Genomic DNA, 15191 nt, shown 5'->3' with positions numbered 1-15191 from the left:
TAGATAGATAGATAGATAGATAGATAGATAGATAGAGAAGAGCAGAATCCTTCATCTCTAGCTCTGTATCTGTGTGTGTGTGGTGAAGAGCGAGTGAAGGAGGCGTGGCTTCAGCTCACCTGAGGCAGGTATGACAGAAGCGGAGGGGGAGGGTTCACCTGCATGGAGAGAATAGCACCTGTTCCGCTTCCCAGACTCTCCCCTTCTCCGTCTCTCTCTCTCTCTCTCTCTTTAACCTCTGTACCAGAGAGAAACAAACGAGAGGGAGCAGAAAGGCCGAACATGGAGCCCCAGGCCAGCGGGAATGACAGGGAGAACGAAAAGGTGGAGAGAAAAGACAAGGATAAAGGCATTAAAAGGAGAAACAGACTTTTCATAAGATACCTGGAAAGGAGGAAGACAGACACTATTGTGGATGATGACGCTTCCAAAGGTGACATCAGCATCTCAACCTTGGTGAGAAGGTGCCATTCTGACAAGACAGAGTATAGTGCTAAACTTAAAGGTAAGCTTTATTGTTTTTTTGGCTCTCTTTTAGTGGTTAAACAAAACAGCCTTATATAAAGACTATTGTCGTGCTAAAAGCAGCTTGTTTTATTTAGTCACCGATATTTTCTGTGATGCCAGTTATTGTCCCTTCTCAAGTTCCATGAGATCTTTGTAAGGAGTGAAGTAAGAACGAGGCCATGCATGTGTGCCGATGCTTCGCACCTGCTGTGTTGTTTTGTTCTATTCCCTCTGGACTGATGTCACATATGCAAACTGAAGCTGGCTCACAATGCTGCGTGGTTGTGGAAGAGTCGTAAACAAGCTCGGACACAGAGCCTGTGCTGTTTACTGGATCAGGAAGTTGCTAGTTATCAGCGCACATCTTGAGTTAGTCTATTCACTCGTTTTGCATTATCTGACACAAAGAATATCAAACTAAGAAATGTTCATTTCTTCATTCACTCACTTTCTTGTGTACATCATGTCACAGATATGTCAGTGCCATCACATTCTTAACTTGACAATGACATCACTGTAGAAAAACTGGTTTGGCAGCCTCCGGTGAGCAGGGAATGAAGCCCTTCAGGACGGCCGAGTCGTGACTTTGAGGACATACTATGAAGACAGTCTTGTCCTACAAGCTTCTTAGTTTACAGACAATAGCTCTTATATAAACACAATGAGCTGGCATTCGTTCAAATCACAGGAAGGGGAATTCTGAGACTCCACAGATGGATTTCTAAAAAGCAAACAAACCATTTCACGAATAGAATTCCTCTGAACAAACAGCACTGAAACGCTGACAACGGGAGGAATATGTCAGCAGTTTTAGTTTCTTTTTGTACGTGTTAAACTATTAGCAATCAGAATCCTTTCAGCTGAAATACCCTTAGTTCTTCATACACACGCAAAAGCACAGTCCATTTTGTAATTCCATGAATTCTAACCATGTTTAGATCCACTGACAGCCGGCTTTATGTTATATGGCACATTACAGGTCAAACGTGATGACATCATTGAGGAAAAGTTGATGCTTGAACAGGAAGTGCTCATAAAACTGAGTGTATAGTGAATATTGTGCAAGCAAGTTAGTTTGGCTGCATTAATGTGCTTGAAATCTGATAGTTTCATGTCTGAAAACCTGCCAAAGCAAACACTTGATCACATGAGACACAAGGTCTTGATGGGCAGGTTCCACTTGTGTGTGTGTGTGTGTGTGTGTTTGTAAGAGGTATGTTTGCTTTGTGTTTTTGAGTCAAACCAAGCAGAGAAAGTATGATGGCTTTCAAATGATTGAACATCTTTAAAATCAAATAGGCAAATCATTATAGATACAACACATATGCAGCAGAGCTACAGGAAATCAACACATCTCCAAGCTTGAGTTCAGTCAGGTCACGTTTTCCTGCAGAAATGCGATCTGTTTCCATGAACTGGCCTTCAGTGAAAGTCTTGTGAAAGGCTCTGTGTGTTCCTTTCTGCTCAGACAGTTCAAACGCAGCTTCACTAGAGCATCATTTATTACTGATAAAACATAAACCATGTGTTGTTAGGAGACTGGAGGTTGGTGTCACTCTTTCTGAAGCATGAACATTGTGATTTGTTTCCTGGGTTGCTGAAGTTTAATCTTGACGTGTGAAATGTAGGATTGGATCATTACTAAGTAATTCAAGTGCAAGTCCTCACAGCACTGCAATCATTTCCTTATTTACGTCTGAAAATATTACAATTTGGTTTAATGATTAGTCTGTTTAAATCGTCTTCTTTGAGATGTGCAGGTAAAGGTATTATTGGGCGTAGACATCACAGACAGTAATATGACCTCAAGCCCCGCCTCTCTGTGAAGAGGAAGTGATCAGGAAACAAAGTATCACCTCACTTCCCAAAGAACATACCAGCTTTGTTTAACTGTGCTATTACCGGCAGCAAAACATGCTTTTTTAGTTTGATTTAGATAGAAATACAGTTTGTACTCTTGTGTTTTGATGATTCCTAATGAAAACATTCTTAATTGTAATTATTAATGTAATTTTTTGTGCATCTGTAATATTTTTTGGAAACACTCTAGGTCAGTTTCTCAGGTCAGTCCAAGAGCAATGTGAATTTTTTTTTTTTTTCAGAGATATTTTCAGCCAAAGAGGGTTTGCATTTAACAGCAACAAAAATGATAAGTTTGACATGAAACACGAAAAATTTAAATTTTGACAGAGAAAGACTAAAAATGCCACAGTAAAATCCTGTTAATTGGCTAACTGTGCCACATCATATATATATATATATATATATATATATATATATATATATATATATATATATATATATATATATATATATATATATATATATATATATATATATATATATATATATATATATATAGCTGTAAAAATATATGCAATCTTCCATAATACCTGAAACACTGTCACCATGAATTTCTGGCAACCATAGTTGCTGTTTTTTTTTTTTCTTGAGACAGGATTTTCTTTACCAGGATTGAGTGGTGTATGTAAATCTTAACTAAACTGCACAATTCATCTTTTTTTCCTCCTTACATCAGAGAAAATGTCTCCCCATGATCTCTCCGCGCCCACATCCCCAGCCGTGGATCCAGAAGAGATCCGCCACAGGAGGATGACCAAGAGGTCAAAGGTCATTGAGGAGCTGGTTCGGACAGAGGGAGATTTTCAGAAGGATCTGGAGCTGTGCATAAGTGAGGTTCTGCTTCCTCTAAGAGCAGCTCAGGCATGTTCTCAACCACACTCCCTTCTGTGCAAGTCCATCAGTAGTGCTGCCACTTATCTGATTTAATGACAGGCTTCCCACATTGTGATGTTTCTGTGAGAGGGTTTAGTTTGGAGCATTGATTTGATTGGGCTTCTTCAGGTGGTGGATGTGGATCGACTGTTCACCAACATGGAGTCTGTGTGTGACGTGTCTGCTGAGCTGCTCCAGAGGCTGAAACACGCCGTCGCTGACCCTGACCCCGAAACACAGCTCATCGGTGACTGACCAGCACCCAGCCAACACATACACCTCATTAATGTCAAGCAACAACCAGTATCAGAGATTAGGATTACTTGATTCATGTTTATTATTTAACTAAATAATAATTAAATCAATAAACCCAATAAAAATAATGTTGTTATATAGTTTTTTTAAATAAAAAAATATATATATTAAATTACATTACTATCAAACTATTTAGAATTTAGAACTTTGTTTAGTGACTAAAAATTATGAATTATTTTGTTCTAATTTTAATTAAAAAAAATAAAAATTGAATTATTTACAATTTTATTTAAATAAAAATCTGACCTCTTTAAACTTCATAAATTCCAGTCTGAGTTTTATTATTATTATTATTTTGTTTAGGAGAAGTGTTTATCCAAACCAAAGCCGTGATGGAGGACGTGTACAGAGTTTACTGCTATCATCACGACGAGGCTAACGCTTTACTCAAATCTTATGAAGCACAGGAGGACATCCAGCAGCATTTCAGAAGATGTATATCAGCGCTCAAGTAACTGCTTTTATCTCTTATTATAATGTAATGTGCAGGTCTTTGGAGTTCACATTAATGATCTGCTGTCTCCTCTCTCACAGGAAGATATATGACCAAGAGTGAGTATACTTTACTAATTTAAACATTATCATAAATGCATTCAGATCCTTCGTGACTTTATAGACATGTCATATGTTAGTTCTCAATGCAGCCTGTAGTGTATTCAAGCTATGCATTTTATAGATGTGTAAACAAACCTGTGATTTTGTTGTTTCTGGCGTCTCATGATACAAACACATCATAAAAGCTATTTATATAGTTCACCAGGTCTGGCTTTGAACGTTTTCTTCACTCAATGTTATTTTTTTCAGAGGGAAGCCTAATTTGCTTGACATGGGCTCTCTGCTCATTAAACCTGTGCAACGCGTCATGAAATACCCGCTGCTATTGGCCGAGCTGTGGAACGCCACGCCCACAGATCACCCTGACAACAGACCCTTACAGGAAGCTCTGACCACTGTCAAGATCATTAACATCAACATTAACGAGTTTAAGAGGAGGAAAGACATCGGTAAGACACTATCCACTACTGCTGCTGTATTGGGGTTAAAAGGTTTTGCTTTGGGAATATATCTGCAAATATATAACACTTGTGTTGTTTCAGTGCTGAAGTATAAGAGGAGTGATGATGAAACCTCTCTGATGGGAAAACTCAACAAGTTCAACATTCATTCTATCCGGAAGAAATCCGACCGTCTGACGAGCTACTTCAAGATCCTCACAGGCGTCGAGCCACAGGTAGTGTCCGGAAACAAGGCATGTTTGACGGCAGTGTGATCACATTGTGATGGAATCTCTTCTGACAGGTGAGAGATGAAGAGTTTGACAAGGAGGAAAAACTCTTCCGTAGCCTTGAGAAAGCTGTGAGGCAGCTGGTGAAAAACATCGGCTGTTACCTGCTCTACACCCAGGTATGAACGGGACGGCTTGTTAAGCATGCACAATAATGCAATTATATATACGCTTAGACAAACTGAACAATTAAACAATTATAGGAAAGTTGATTTTGGCTATAGAGGGTTTATTAAATGTTTTCGGAGAGAGAAAAAAAGCCTCATACTGTGAATCTGGAAGCATTTAAGCATTATATTTCTCTTTAAATTATAGGACATGATCTCCATTGCTGTTCAAAATGCACAGGACCTGGAAGCTATAATGAAGGATCCAGACAAAATAGACACAAATGGCTTTCAGCACAAGAGGAATGGCAGTGACCCGTACAAACAGTTCGTAAGTGTTTTTCCTCTCACTTCTTATCATTTCTTAAACATCTCATACTCTTTAATATCACATGTAAGCCAAAAGAAGTCATGTGCATTGTTGAAATAACTGCAACATATGAGCTTTGAGTCACGCTGAAGTTACTATTTAATAGTATTCCCTTATTTCCCGTTCTGTGGTGTAAGGTGTAAGTCTGTATTGAGTTCTCAGGTGTGTTCAGAGATGTGTACGGTGTGTGTTCCTCAGAAAGATCACATGGAGCAGCTGGTTCTGGCTCCTCTCTCGAGTCTGCTGGGAATGTTTGCATCGCCGCAGAAGCTGATCCAGAAGCGCTACGATAAACTGTTGGACTACTGCAGCCAGCTGGATTCCCGATCCTCCAAAGAGGAGCAGGGCCTGGCCAAGAAAGATTACCTGGCCCTCAACGGTCAGCTGCTGGAGGAGCTGCAGCGCTTCAACCGCGCCGTCAGGACCATCCTCAACAACTGCTCGATTTGTGTGGTCAGACTGATCCGGAGGCTGATGGAAGCAGCTCAACCCTCGGTCCAGCAGATTCCGGTGAGCTAAAGAAGAGGTTGTGCTAAAGAAAAATAAACTATTTTCACTCAGGAACCCAGGTTTAAGTATCTTGCTCAAGGGCAAAATGGTGCATTTGAACTTCTTGAGTTACTGCTGTGCTGGATCCAAAACCACCGGTCTTTAATATTCTAAGCAGGCAAACTATTACATCAGCTTTGTGTGTTACACAGTTTCCAGGTCACTTCATAATAGACTCAGAAATCAGTCTTGGGAGATGCTAACCCTTATCTCGCTCGTCTAGGTTCCCATGTCGAACGTTAGTGAAGTCCAAAATTCCATCATGGAGGAGCTGAGCAACCTTGGATTCTACAAAGAAAATTCCCAGAAGCTGATGGAGCGCAAAGTGAGCTTTGAGAAGCGGGACAGGAAGACGGTAGGATCAGGACAGGTACATCTGTGTGTCTAATGTCTGGTGAAGGTCCCGTCTGACGGAGGACTGTGTTCAGGTGCCAGAGATCCCCAGACAGACGGAGGAGCAGCGAGCCTGGCTCCTGGAGGAGCATGCGCTGGATCGGCTCTATCAGCTGAAGCGTAACTGTAATGCGTGTCAGGAGAACGACGTGAGTCTGCTGGAGGGCGAGCTGGTGGCCCTGCTGGAGGACAGAGACCCCATGGGAAGCAGCAGTCGATGGCTCGTTCACACCGGGAGTACGTCTGAGATCACAGTCTCTCTGATGCTCTCTCAAAGCAGGATTCTTTGATAATCAGATTCCTGTGTCTGTGTGTGTTCAGGTGCGCAGGGCTATGTGTACTCCTCGTTCCTGAAAGCGTATAACCCCCAGCGGGAGGTGACTGAGAGACCGGACGACTTCGACAATCTGAGTCTGTTTGTGTCCAGCGGCAGGAGCAGCAGTATGAGGAGCTTCAGTAGTCCCTACAGCACCACAGACACTTCAGCACAGGACGAGACGGAGCCCTGCCAAGACCAGCATGTGAGACAAAACCACTCAATCAGTCTCATGCAAGCAAGAGTGCTGCTCTTTCAAATATTAGACTAATGTTCCTGGTCTTTTTCCCCAGTTCTATGCAGTGTATGCGTTCCAGGCGCGCTGTGAGCAGGAGCTGACGCTTCAGGAGCACCAGCACGTGCAGATCCTTCAGTTCTCTGACCTCAGCGGAAACAAAGACTGGTGGCTCGCCCAATCCAACGGACAGAAGGGATACGTCCCGGCCAACTACCTGGGAAAGATGTCATATGCCTAAAACATGTGATTTATCGCTTTAACCACTATCAATATTTGTATTTAAATGAAGAAAACTATGAATATAGTTAATGAAGGCCAACCCTGCACAAATATGTTTGCACGTGTGAAGCTACCAACAGTGTTTGTTTGAATTACACACAAATTGTTATGAAGAAAAAAAAAATGTATTTGAAGGAACTGTATATAGTAATATATAGAAAAGTACATGATGAATAAAATATTTTCCACGTCTGTTGTTTGTGAGCTGTTGATCATTAATCTCCTATATAACAAGAAACCATTCATTCTACATAAAGAGTTTCGTCCAGACGCCTGGACAGAAAAACACTTATTTGAGCAGAAATGTTGTAAAAACACCATTACAATTTAAAAATCAAAATCTTCTACTTTAATACACACACACTGCACTATTTACAGTATGGACAATCCTCGTCACGGACATTGCATTTCATTTTTATTTGTTCATTAGTGGAGACGGCTTGTTCTCTGTAAAAAGACTTCTTGAAGAAAGTGTGTCTATAGAGACTTCTTCACCTAGTTACTGTAATAATTCCACGATGAACTCTGAGCAGTTCAATCAGACGAATACTCTGAGCGTTTGGACTGCAGGAGAGAAAGAAGACATTACACCGTAGGGCTTGGTCAAATAACCCACAATTTTCATCAGACTTTAGTTCGTTTTATTTGTTCATGTGATTTAATCAGGTTCTGTTCAACCCTGTAGTTCTAATGCAGTTCCTGTGAGGTTTATAGATGTAGCACACTGTCTCGTGTCAGAAGGAGGGCTGTCTTATTTTACTCAAACTGCATTTTTGTGTGAGAAGAATATGTTGCATTTGGATGTTTGTTTATTAAAGTTCATTTTATTTCATTTTGACATAAAATAAACTGAAATCTGTGCAGTCCAGTACAAGCGATGTGGCTTTAAATCAAAAGACAAGATCAGGTTTACTATATATATATATATATATATATATATATATATATATATATATATATATATATATATATATATATATATATATATATATATATATATATATATACAGAATAGCTACCATGGTTTTTTAAAACTTTTCTAATACTTTATTATGTTTGTAGCAACAATGAATCACAAAATGATTGTATGTAATTTGACTGCTTTGTCTTTCATTATTACTGTTACAAAAAATAACGGTATAGTAATATATCGCATGTTTTTCACCGGCTTTGGTGTAACTGTCTCTTTAATGGAACGTCATCGACGTTGTGCTCAGCCACGTATCGCCACGTCTGTGTGCGTGCGCGTGCGCGTCCGAGTCAGTTCCGGGCTGCGCGCTGTCGCGTTGAGAGATCAACATCAGGCAGCTCCTGTTTTAATGACATTCACTCTCTGCCCGTCCTGAAAAATCCCTTCAGTTTAGCAGAAGTCTACTCTGTGAAGATAGACATTTAAAGCATCATCTGAAGCGCACACTTAGGAGGATGAACTACATCTGGGAGGTAGTGGGCAGACAGCCGACGGGCCAGCAGCCGAGCGGCGCGGACACCGTGAGTTATTACCTCAGAAAAACAGTTATTACCTCAGACACACCGACACGACAACACAACAACACAAGACAGTACTTTAGACACACAACACGACACAGCTGCTCGGACACTCGCTCGACAAGCAGCACGGCATCGTCTATATATAGAGAGATATATATATATATATAACTAGGCTGTTGACAAAAGAGAAATGTGTGTGTATGTTTATGTGTGTGTGTAACTGATATATATATATGTATATATAGAGCGAGAGAGAGAGAGAGAGTTATGTATAGATACACACACGCACAACTGTTCACAATTTTGGGATGAGTAAGATATGACATTAGAGCATCTACAGATGGGAAATAAGATTTAATGTGCATTGGGAGAGCATTCCATAATCGAGGAGCAGTCACTGCGAAAGACCCATCACCCTTTGATTTTAATCTCATTTTGGGAATATGAAGAATCATCTGATTCGAAGATCTCAAGTTTCTTGAACTTTGATTAGGTATCAATAGGAAAACAATATATGTTGGAGCAATGCTTTAAAAGCCATCAGCAAAACCTTGAATTCAGTTCTTAATTCTACAGGCAACCAGTGTAAAGAAACCATTACTGGAGTAATTCTCTCTGTCTTCTCTCTATGAGTCAAAAGTCTGGCAACAGCATTTAATTGAAGACTAGATAATTGACCCTTTATAAACATATTTACAGTAATTGATGTGTGATGACACAAAGGCATGGATAATAGTCTCCAGATCCTTAAAAGAGAGAAATGTTTTCAGTTTATAAATTATTCTGAGTTGATAAAAGACAGCCTTGACACCATACTAATAATCTGTTTATCTCAAACTAAGGCTGAATCCATCATAACACCCAAATTCCTGACATGATCTGAAACGCTTATCTTAATAGTGGCCAAACTACTTATAATTTCCCTTGAAGCAGAAGAAGGTCCAAAAACAACACACTCAGTCTTATAAGTGTTCAGATGAAGAAAGTTACTTGCCAGTCAGGATCTTATATCACCTAAACACTGAGCAAGCCCATCAAAGGATTGAGATACATTTTAGAGTGTCATCGGCATATAAATTATATTATATTTATGAAAAATTGAGCCCAAAGGACTCCTATATAATGAAAATAAAATAGGTCCAAGTATAGACCCCTGTGGCACACCACTATGTAATTTGTAGAACACAGATCTCCAAGACAAACCAAGAAAGATTCGACTTTTAGATATGATTTAAACCATTCTAGAGCATTACCCTTAACACCAACATCTTCCAAACACTGCAATAAAATACCAGCTCAGATAGAGTTGATGAAAAGCTAAACCCTGATGGATACTCAAAGACGTCTTATTTGCAGTGTCTGGGCCTTAACTCGCTATCTGTTTGTATTCAGGTTCAGAAACTGTGTGACCGCGTGGCTTCATCAACCCTTCTGGAGGACCGGAGAGATGCGGTGCGTGCCCTCAAGTCTCTGTCCAAGGTGAGCAGCACAGTGCAGATATTAAGATCATCACAGTGTCACTGTAGTTTATGTGCTTCCTGAACCTGCAGCGTGTGTTTCACAGACATGTGTGATTATGTATAAATATATAAACGTGTATCAAGTAGATGTTTAATTGCAGAAATACCGAATGGAGGTCGGCACGATGGCTATGGACCATTTGGTTCGAATCCTGCAGAGTGACCGGTATGTTTCAAACTTCAGTTCACTGTAATAAATAAAAAAAGTTAATTATGGGTTAATCACCACACATTATGACTTATTTGAAACAGGACAGACACTGAGATCTTGGGTTATGCTTTGGACACTTTGTACAATATAGTTTGCAGTGATGAAGAGGAGGAACCAGGTATGTTTGTATGATTTATTCTGTCTGGTTCAGATGGTGAGGTTTTAACTGATTTGTTCAATGTCCGTAGGCTAATTCACATCGTATCCTTCTATATTCCAGATGAGCAGTTTTGTTTTAGTTGTTCTTGCGGTCCGTAAACCTGGTTTCAGTCTGATACTAGTCTTCCTCTTGCAGTTTCTGTTTGATCTGATCCTCCTCCTTTTTCTTTCCATGTTAAATCCAGCAGATGATTCTGAAGGTAAAGCACTTTCGTGTGCATGATGCTGTCTAACCCAAACCCATCTGTGCTTCCAAATCCCCACAGAAAACCTTCGCTATGCGTGTAATTCCCAGCGAGTTTCCCAATCCCATAAAACAGCAGCATTTCGGAAGTCTGGATCTTACAGTGTCATCCAAACAAGTTCTGAGCTACTGCACAGATTACATAAAAATCAAATAAATTACACTGTGTATTAATAAACTGCAATAATTTAAGTATTAATTGTATTTGGTGCAACTTTCCCTCTGAATATAGGGAACCATTTAAAAAAGATCCCATAAAATCAAAATCCTATTTCTATTGGAAACAGGAAAGAAAAGTGCACGTCTTGTCCTAATATTAATAACATTTAGTGTGATGTTCGCTGTGTGGGAGAGGTTGAGCTTTAACTGCTGTGTGGTTTAGTGGTTTTATTTGCTAGTTTCCTAACCTATTGGTTAATGTGCTTTTTTTTTCTTTCTATCGCTCGTTGTATTAACGCGCTTCTTTTCCATCTGGAGTCTTGATAAGATATGCACTGAATGTAGTTCATTTTCTGGCTCTTTGCAGTTTTAGTGTGGCCAGTTAAAGCACACGGTGTTGATGTCTTTCCCCTCTCGTCTGTTCCTCCCTGCTGTTTTCATGTTAAAGTAATGTAGAAGAGTAACACCATAGCAAGGTTTCTCAGCATCATCTGGTTTTCTCTTGTCAGAGGAGAGCCAGCAGAAGCAGGAGGATGATTTAGGAGCTCAGTTCAGTGAGAAGTTCATCGGGGAACCAGATAATATCACTCTTCTCCTCACACTGCTGGAGGTGAGTCTGTCTCTGGTACTGTTCTCCTGTAGTTTCTGTCCACATCTACTTAAGATATTCCCGATGTCTCCTGCTCTAGGAGTTTGACTTCCATGTGCGCTGGCCGGGTGTGAAGCTGCTGACCGCGCTCCTGAAGAGCCAGTGTGCTCCGGTCCAGAGCATCGTCCTGGTCAGCCCCATGGGTGAGTGCAGAAATCTTAGACATTATGGTTTATAGATCACTTAAGGTGTGTTTATGAGAACATCAGACAGTTAATGTTTAATGTTGCTGTGTTTTAGGAGTGTCCAGGTTAATGGATCTTCTTGCTGACTCCAGAGAAGTCATCCGTAATGATGTAAGTGTTCCTGCTCTACTTTAACATGAGTGTTCACGCAGGCGAACTCTTCTGAAATCAAACCACTGTAATTTGTTGTTTCCTCGATCAAGGGTCTCCTGCTGCTGCAGCAGCTCACCAAAGGCAACACTGCGATTCAGAAGATCGTGGCTTTTGAAAACGCCTTTGAGAGGCTTCTTGAGATCATCAAAGAGGAGGGGTCGAGCGATGGAGGTATGCGGTTAACCAACACCTGTTTCATTATTATAAACCGTACAGGACGCTGGTGAACAGTGCATCTTGACCTCACAGGCATCGTGGTGGAGGACTGTCTCTTATTGCTGCTCAACCTCCTGAAGAACAATAGCTCCAACCAGAATTTCTTTAAAGAAGGCTCCTATATCCAGAAGATGAAGCCGTGGTTCGAGGTGGGAGATGACAACTCCGGCTGGTCAGCACAGAAGGCCACCAACCTCCATCTGATGCTGCAGGTTTGAGATGATTTACCTGCGTTGACTTCTATATTCTCTGGTGTTAAACACATTTAGCTGAATAGCTGCGTGCGGATGAGTATCTGAGCTCTTCTCTGCAGCTGGTGCGAGTGATGGTTTCTCCAGTGAACGCTCCGGGGGCCACGGCCAGCTGTCAGAAGGCCATGTTCCAGTGTGGGCTCCTCCAGCAGCTGTGCACCATCCTCATGGCCACAGGTGTTCCTGCAGACATCCTCACAGAGGTCAGATGTGCACTCTCTTCTGAACATTTACATAACTGAACGTTTACATATAGCTTGCAGAAACTGCAAAATGTCAATTATCATGATTTTTGATGAGTCCTGAACAGTTAAACCGTTAAATATTTCAGATCCATCAAATTCTTTGGTTTTACAGCCTCTTTGTGTATTTGAAGCCTTTCTTACAAAGACTGTATGATTTTGAGATCCATGTCTTCACACTTAGGGACTCGAACACAACTTTACAAATGCTCGTGCATTAAGAGCCGGGGGCGTGAAAACTTTTGACCAAAATGGAGATGTGTACATTTTTTTTTATTTTGCCTAAATATCAGATTTTTAATTTAGTACTGCCCTTCAGAAGATACTTGCTTTTCCCAGAAGACAAAATAAGTTAAATTTACTCTGATTTTCAAATTCAATAGGTTTGCAAGACATTGATGTCCAAATCATACAGTCATTGTTTTGAGAAGGGTTCAAATACACAAAAGATGCTGAACAAATAAAGAGTTAGTGAGAGCTGAAGGATGTTTCTGAAGAACAGAAGGACTCGTGAACAACTATCACTAAACACAAACACAACTGTGGATCATTCAGTCAAGGGGATGAAAACTTTTGAACTATTATTTTCACTTGTGGCCTAAACGTCTTTTATGTGAAATATCTTATTCAGCTTGGGACTAAAAAATAAATAACATGCATTTTGTATGATCCCACACATTTTGGATTTTATTATAAATAATAAACATTATAAATACATACTTCCTACTGCTCTGTGATAATTTCAGTATTAAATACTGTACCAGTGATGAAGAAGTGTTTCCTCTTTGTCCTTCTTGTGTAGACCATCAATACGGTGTCAGAAGTCATCCGTGGCTCTGAAGTGAATCAGGACTACTTTGCATCTGTTAACGCACCATCCAATCCACCAAGGTCTGCTCTGTCTTCAGCAAAGGTGTTTGAAACAGTAACCAAAAAAAGTTGGTAATATGAACACATTGGGTGTTTCCTCCAGGCCGGCGATTGTAGTTCTCCTCATGTCGATGGTGAACGAGAGACAGCCGTTCGTTCTGCGCTGTGCTGTACTTTACTGCTTCCAGTGCTTCCTGTACAAGAACCATAAAGGACAGGGCGAGATCGTAGCCACACTGCTGCCCTCCACTATAGATGGTAAGGGGAAGGTGACTTTATTTAGTAAACTTGTGTTTTGGATGGTTTGCGTCTGAGCGCATGCTGTGACCCGTGTTGTGTCTGTCGGTCCCTCAGCTAGCTCGATCTCCGCGGGGCAGCTGTTGTGTGGAGGGCTGTTCTCAGCGGACTCTCTGTCAAACTGGTGTGCGGCTGTGGCTCTGGCTCACGCTCTGCAGGATAACCTCACGCAGAAAGAGCAGCTGCTGCGTGTACAGCTGGCCACCAGTCTGGGCAAGCCTCCCGTCTCCCTCCTCCAGCAGTGCACCAACATCCTCTCCCAGGTACCTCTCAAACACTCAAGCTAGGGCTGCATGTGTGTGTGTGTGTGTGTGTGAGGATGCGTTTAGGCTCATGGACTTTAGTCAAGGGTAACTGTTTGCTTCAGTAATTCTGTCACACACACACATACACACACAATATAATATGCTGTTATACTCCATATAACTCCATATACAAACCAGAAATTAAGCCTTTTTTTTGCACAGTCCTATCTAAAGGGTTAATGGTCCCACCTAGTGATCAAGTGTAAAAATAAAATTTTTTACCTCTTCCCAAAAGGGAAAACCACAAACAATCAAGAATGCATGATTATATGGTGTCATGGCTTTGCAATCAAAAAATGTCATTTTAATGGAAGTCAATTGGGCAAAAACAGCCACCAACAACAAATTACGGAGAAAAAAATTAAATCTAATGCTGCACAAAAACTAACAATGCATCAAAGCCAATGTTGCTACTAATCTTTGACATGCCCAAGACTGTGATAAAAGGTAAAAAAAAATATCCAGTCCACAGTCACTTTTTATATTGAAAATATGTAATTTTGTGTGTTTTTTCCCCAAATCAGTGACATCATTATGAACTTGGTAATTAAAGCATTAAAACATTTGGTAGTTTTGATCAGGACTGAGGTTGATTAATAGATTTATGCAAAAAAAATTTGAAAAAAATATTTATCTGATACATTTTTACAGCAGTTTAATTTAGTGGGTGTTTTCATCCACGATCATACTGAAAGGGTAGTGAATTTGCGTTTTTTAAAAATTTCAAAGCATTTTCCCAAAATATGGGTCAAAATAAGATTTGTCACCAAAAATCATTCCATTAGCTCAAACACAGAGAAAGTTGTGGCCAAAATAAGACTCAACTTTACCCCCTAGTGGACGAAAACGTCCCCAACAACGCATAAGGGTTAATGAACCTGAGATGCTGAATATGAAATGTACAATATATAAATCATAAATCTGATATCATTAACAGAGCTCATGAAAACGAAAAGAGTACAAGCTCGTCTGTTAAACTCATGGATAACCGTTTGACCCAAATGGCCAAAGACAGAAAAGCACTTTCCAGAAAGCACTAGAATATTACGGAAACTTCCAGAAACTTCCCCACAAAAGCAGTATATATATATATTTTCTATATCAGTGTGTATATGAGTGTGTGTGGTGGTTGGGGTCGTGATGG

The 15191-nt window shown here is 40.4% G+C and overlaps 2 protein-coding genes across 7 annotated transcripts in view; both read left to right on the top strand.

The window, feature by feature from the left end:
* LOC127950828 (rho guanine nucleotide exchange factor 38) lies at nucleotides 1-7287 on the top strand. Of its 2 annotated transcripts, XM_052548274.1 has the most exons (15): nucleotides 24-128; nucleotides 248-505; nucleotides 3047-3231; nucleotides 3373-3490; nucleotides 3862-4009; nucleotides 4093-4110; nucleotides 4363-4562; nucleotides 4656-4789; nucleotides 4858-4962; nucleotides 5159-5281; nucleotides 5519-5830; nucleotides 6093-6224; nucleotides 6298-6499; nucleotides 6584-6783; nucleotides 6872-7287. In XM_052548274.1, exons 2-15 carry the CDS (start codon nucleotides 283-285, stop codon nucleotides 7052-7054), a joined length of 2283 nt encoding a protein of 760 aa, XP_052404234.1. In that variant the 5' UTR covers nucleotides 24-128; nucleotides 248-282; the 3' UTR covers nucleotides 7055-7287. The 2 variants fall into 2 exon arrangements, with proteins under 2 accessions (XP_052404156.1, XP_052404234.1); XM_052548196.1 differs by having other exon boundaries at nucleotides 1-505.
* A 1052-nt stretch (nucleotides 7288-8339) lies between these two features.
* LOC127950587 (general vesicular transport factor p115) overlaps nucleotides 8340-15191 on the top strand; it is a 13663-nt gene continuing 6811 nt past the window's right edge. For 2 of the 5 annotated variants that reach the window (XM_052547988.1, XM_052547766.1), the window contains exons 1-14: nucleotides 8341-8586; nucleotides 9979-10065; nucleotides 10208-10272; nucleotides 10359-10435; nucleotides 10662-10676; nucleotides 11389-11489; nucleotides 11569-11671; nucleotides 11769-11824; nucleotides 11917-12037; nucleotides 12116-12294; nucleotides 12396-12536; nucleotides 13378-13466; nucleotides 13549-13703; nucleotides 13800-14005. In XM_052547988.1, coding sequence (XP_052403948.1) covers nucleotides 8521-8586; nucleotides 9979-10065; nucleotides 10208-10272; nucleotides 10359-10435; nucleotides 10662-10676; nucleotides 11389-11489; nucleotides 11569-11671; nucleotides 11769-11824; nucleotides 11917-12037; nucleotides 12116-12294; nucleotides 12396-12536; nucleotides 13378-13466; nucleotides 13549-13703; nucleotides 13800-14005 — 1461 coding nt within the window. In that variant the 5' untranslated portion in view covers nucleotides 8341-8520. Of the gene's footprint in view, nucleotides 8587-9978; nucleotides 10066-10207; nucleotides 10273-10358; nucleotides 10436-10661; nucleotides 10677-11388; nucleotides 11490-11568; nucleotides 11672-11768; nucleotides 11825-11916; nucleotides 12038-12115; nucleotides 12295-12395; nucleotides 12537-13377; nucleotides 13467-13548; nucleotides 13704-13799; nucleotides 14006-15191 lie in introns of all 5 variants that reach the window. The other 3 variants (XM_052548072.1, XM_052547899.1, XM_052547820.1) reach the window with 2 other exon arrangements.

This window comes from Carassius gibelio, chromosome A1 (genome assembly GCF_023724105.1).
Source record: "Carassius gibelio isolate Cgi1373 ecotype wild population from Czech Republic chromosome A1, carGib1.2-hapl.c, whole genome shotgun sequence".
NCBI classification, from domain to species: Eukaryota; Metazoa; Chordata; class Actinopteri; order Cypriniformes; family Cyprinidae; genus Carassius; species Carassius gibelio.
The sequence above is the reverse complement of the archived record's forward strand: the minus strand, read 5'-3'. Positions and strand labels throughout refer to the sequence as shown.

Bases quoted from the DNA above. Each gene is read 5' to 3' on its own strand.
- LOC127950828 (XM_052548196.1), top strand. From the start codon at position 163: ATGGAGAGAATAGCACCTGTTCCGCTTCCCAGACTCTCCCCTTCTCCG. The intron at 3,232-3,372 runs GCATGTTCTCAA...GGGCTTCTTCAG, and splicing joins TTCCTCTAAGAGCAGCTCAG to GTGGTGGATGTGGATCGACT. The intron at 4,963-5,158 runs GTATGAACGGGA...TTTAAATTATAG, and splicing joins GTTACCTGCTCTACACCCAG to GACATGATCTCCATTGCTGT.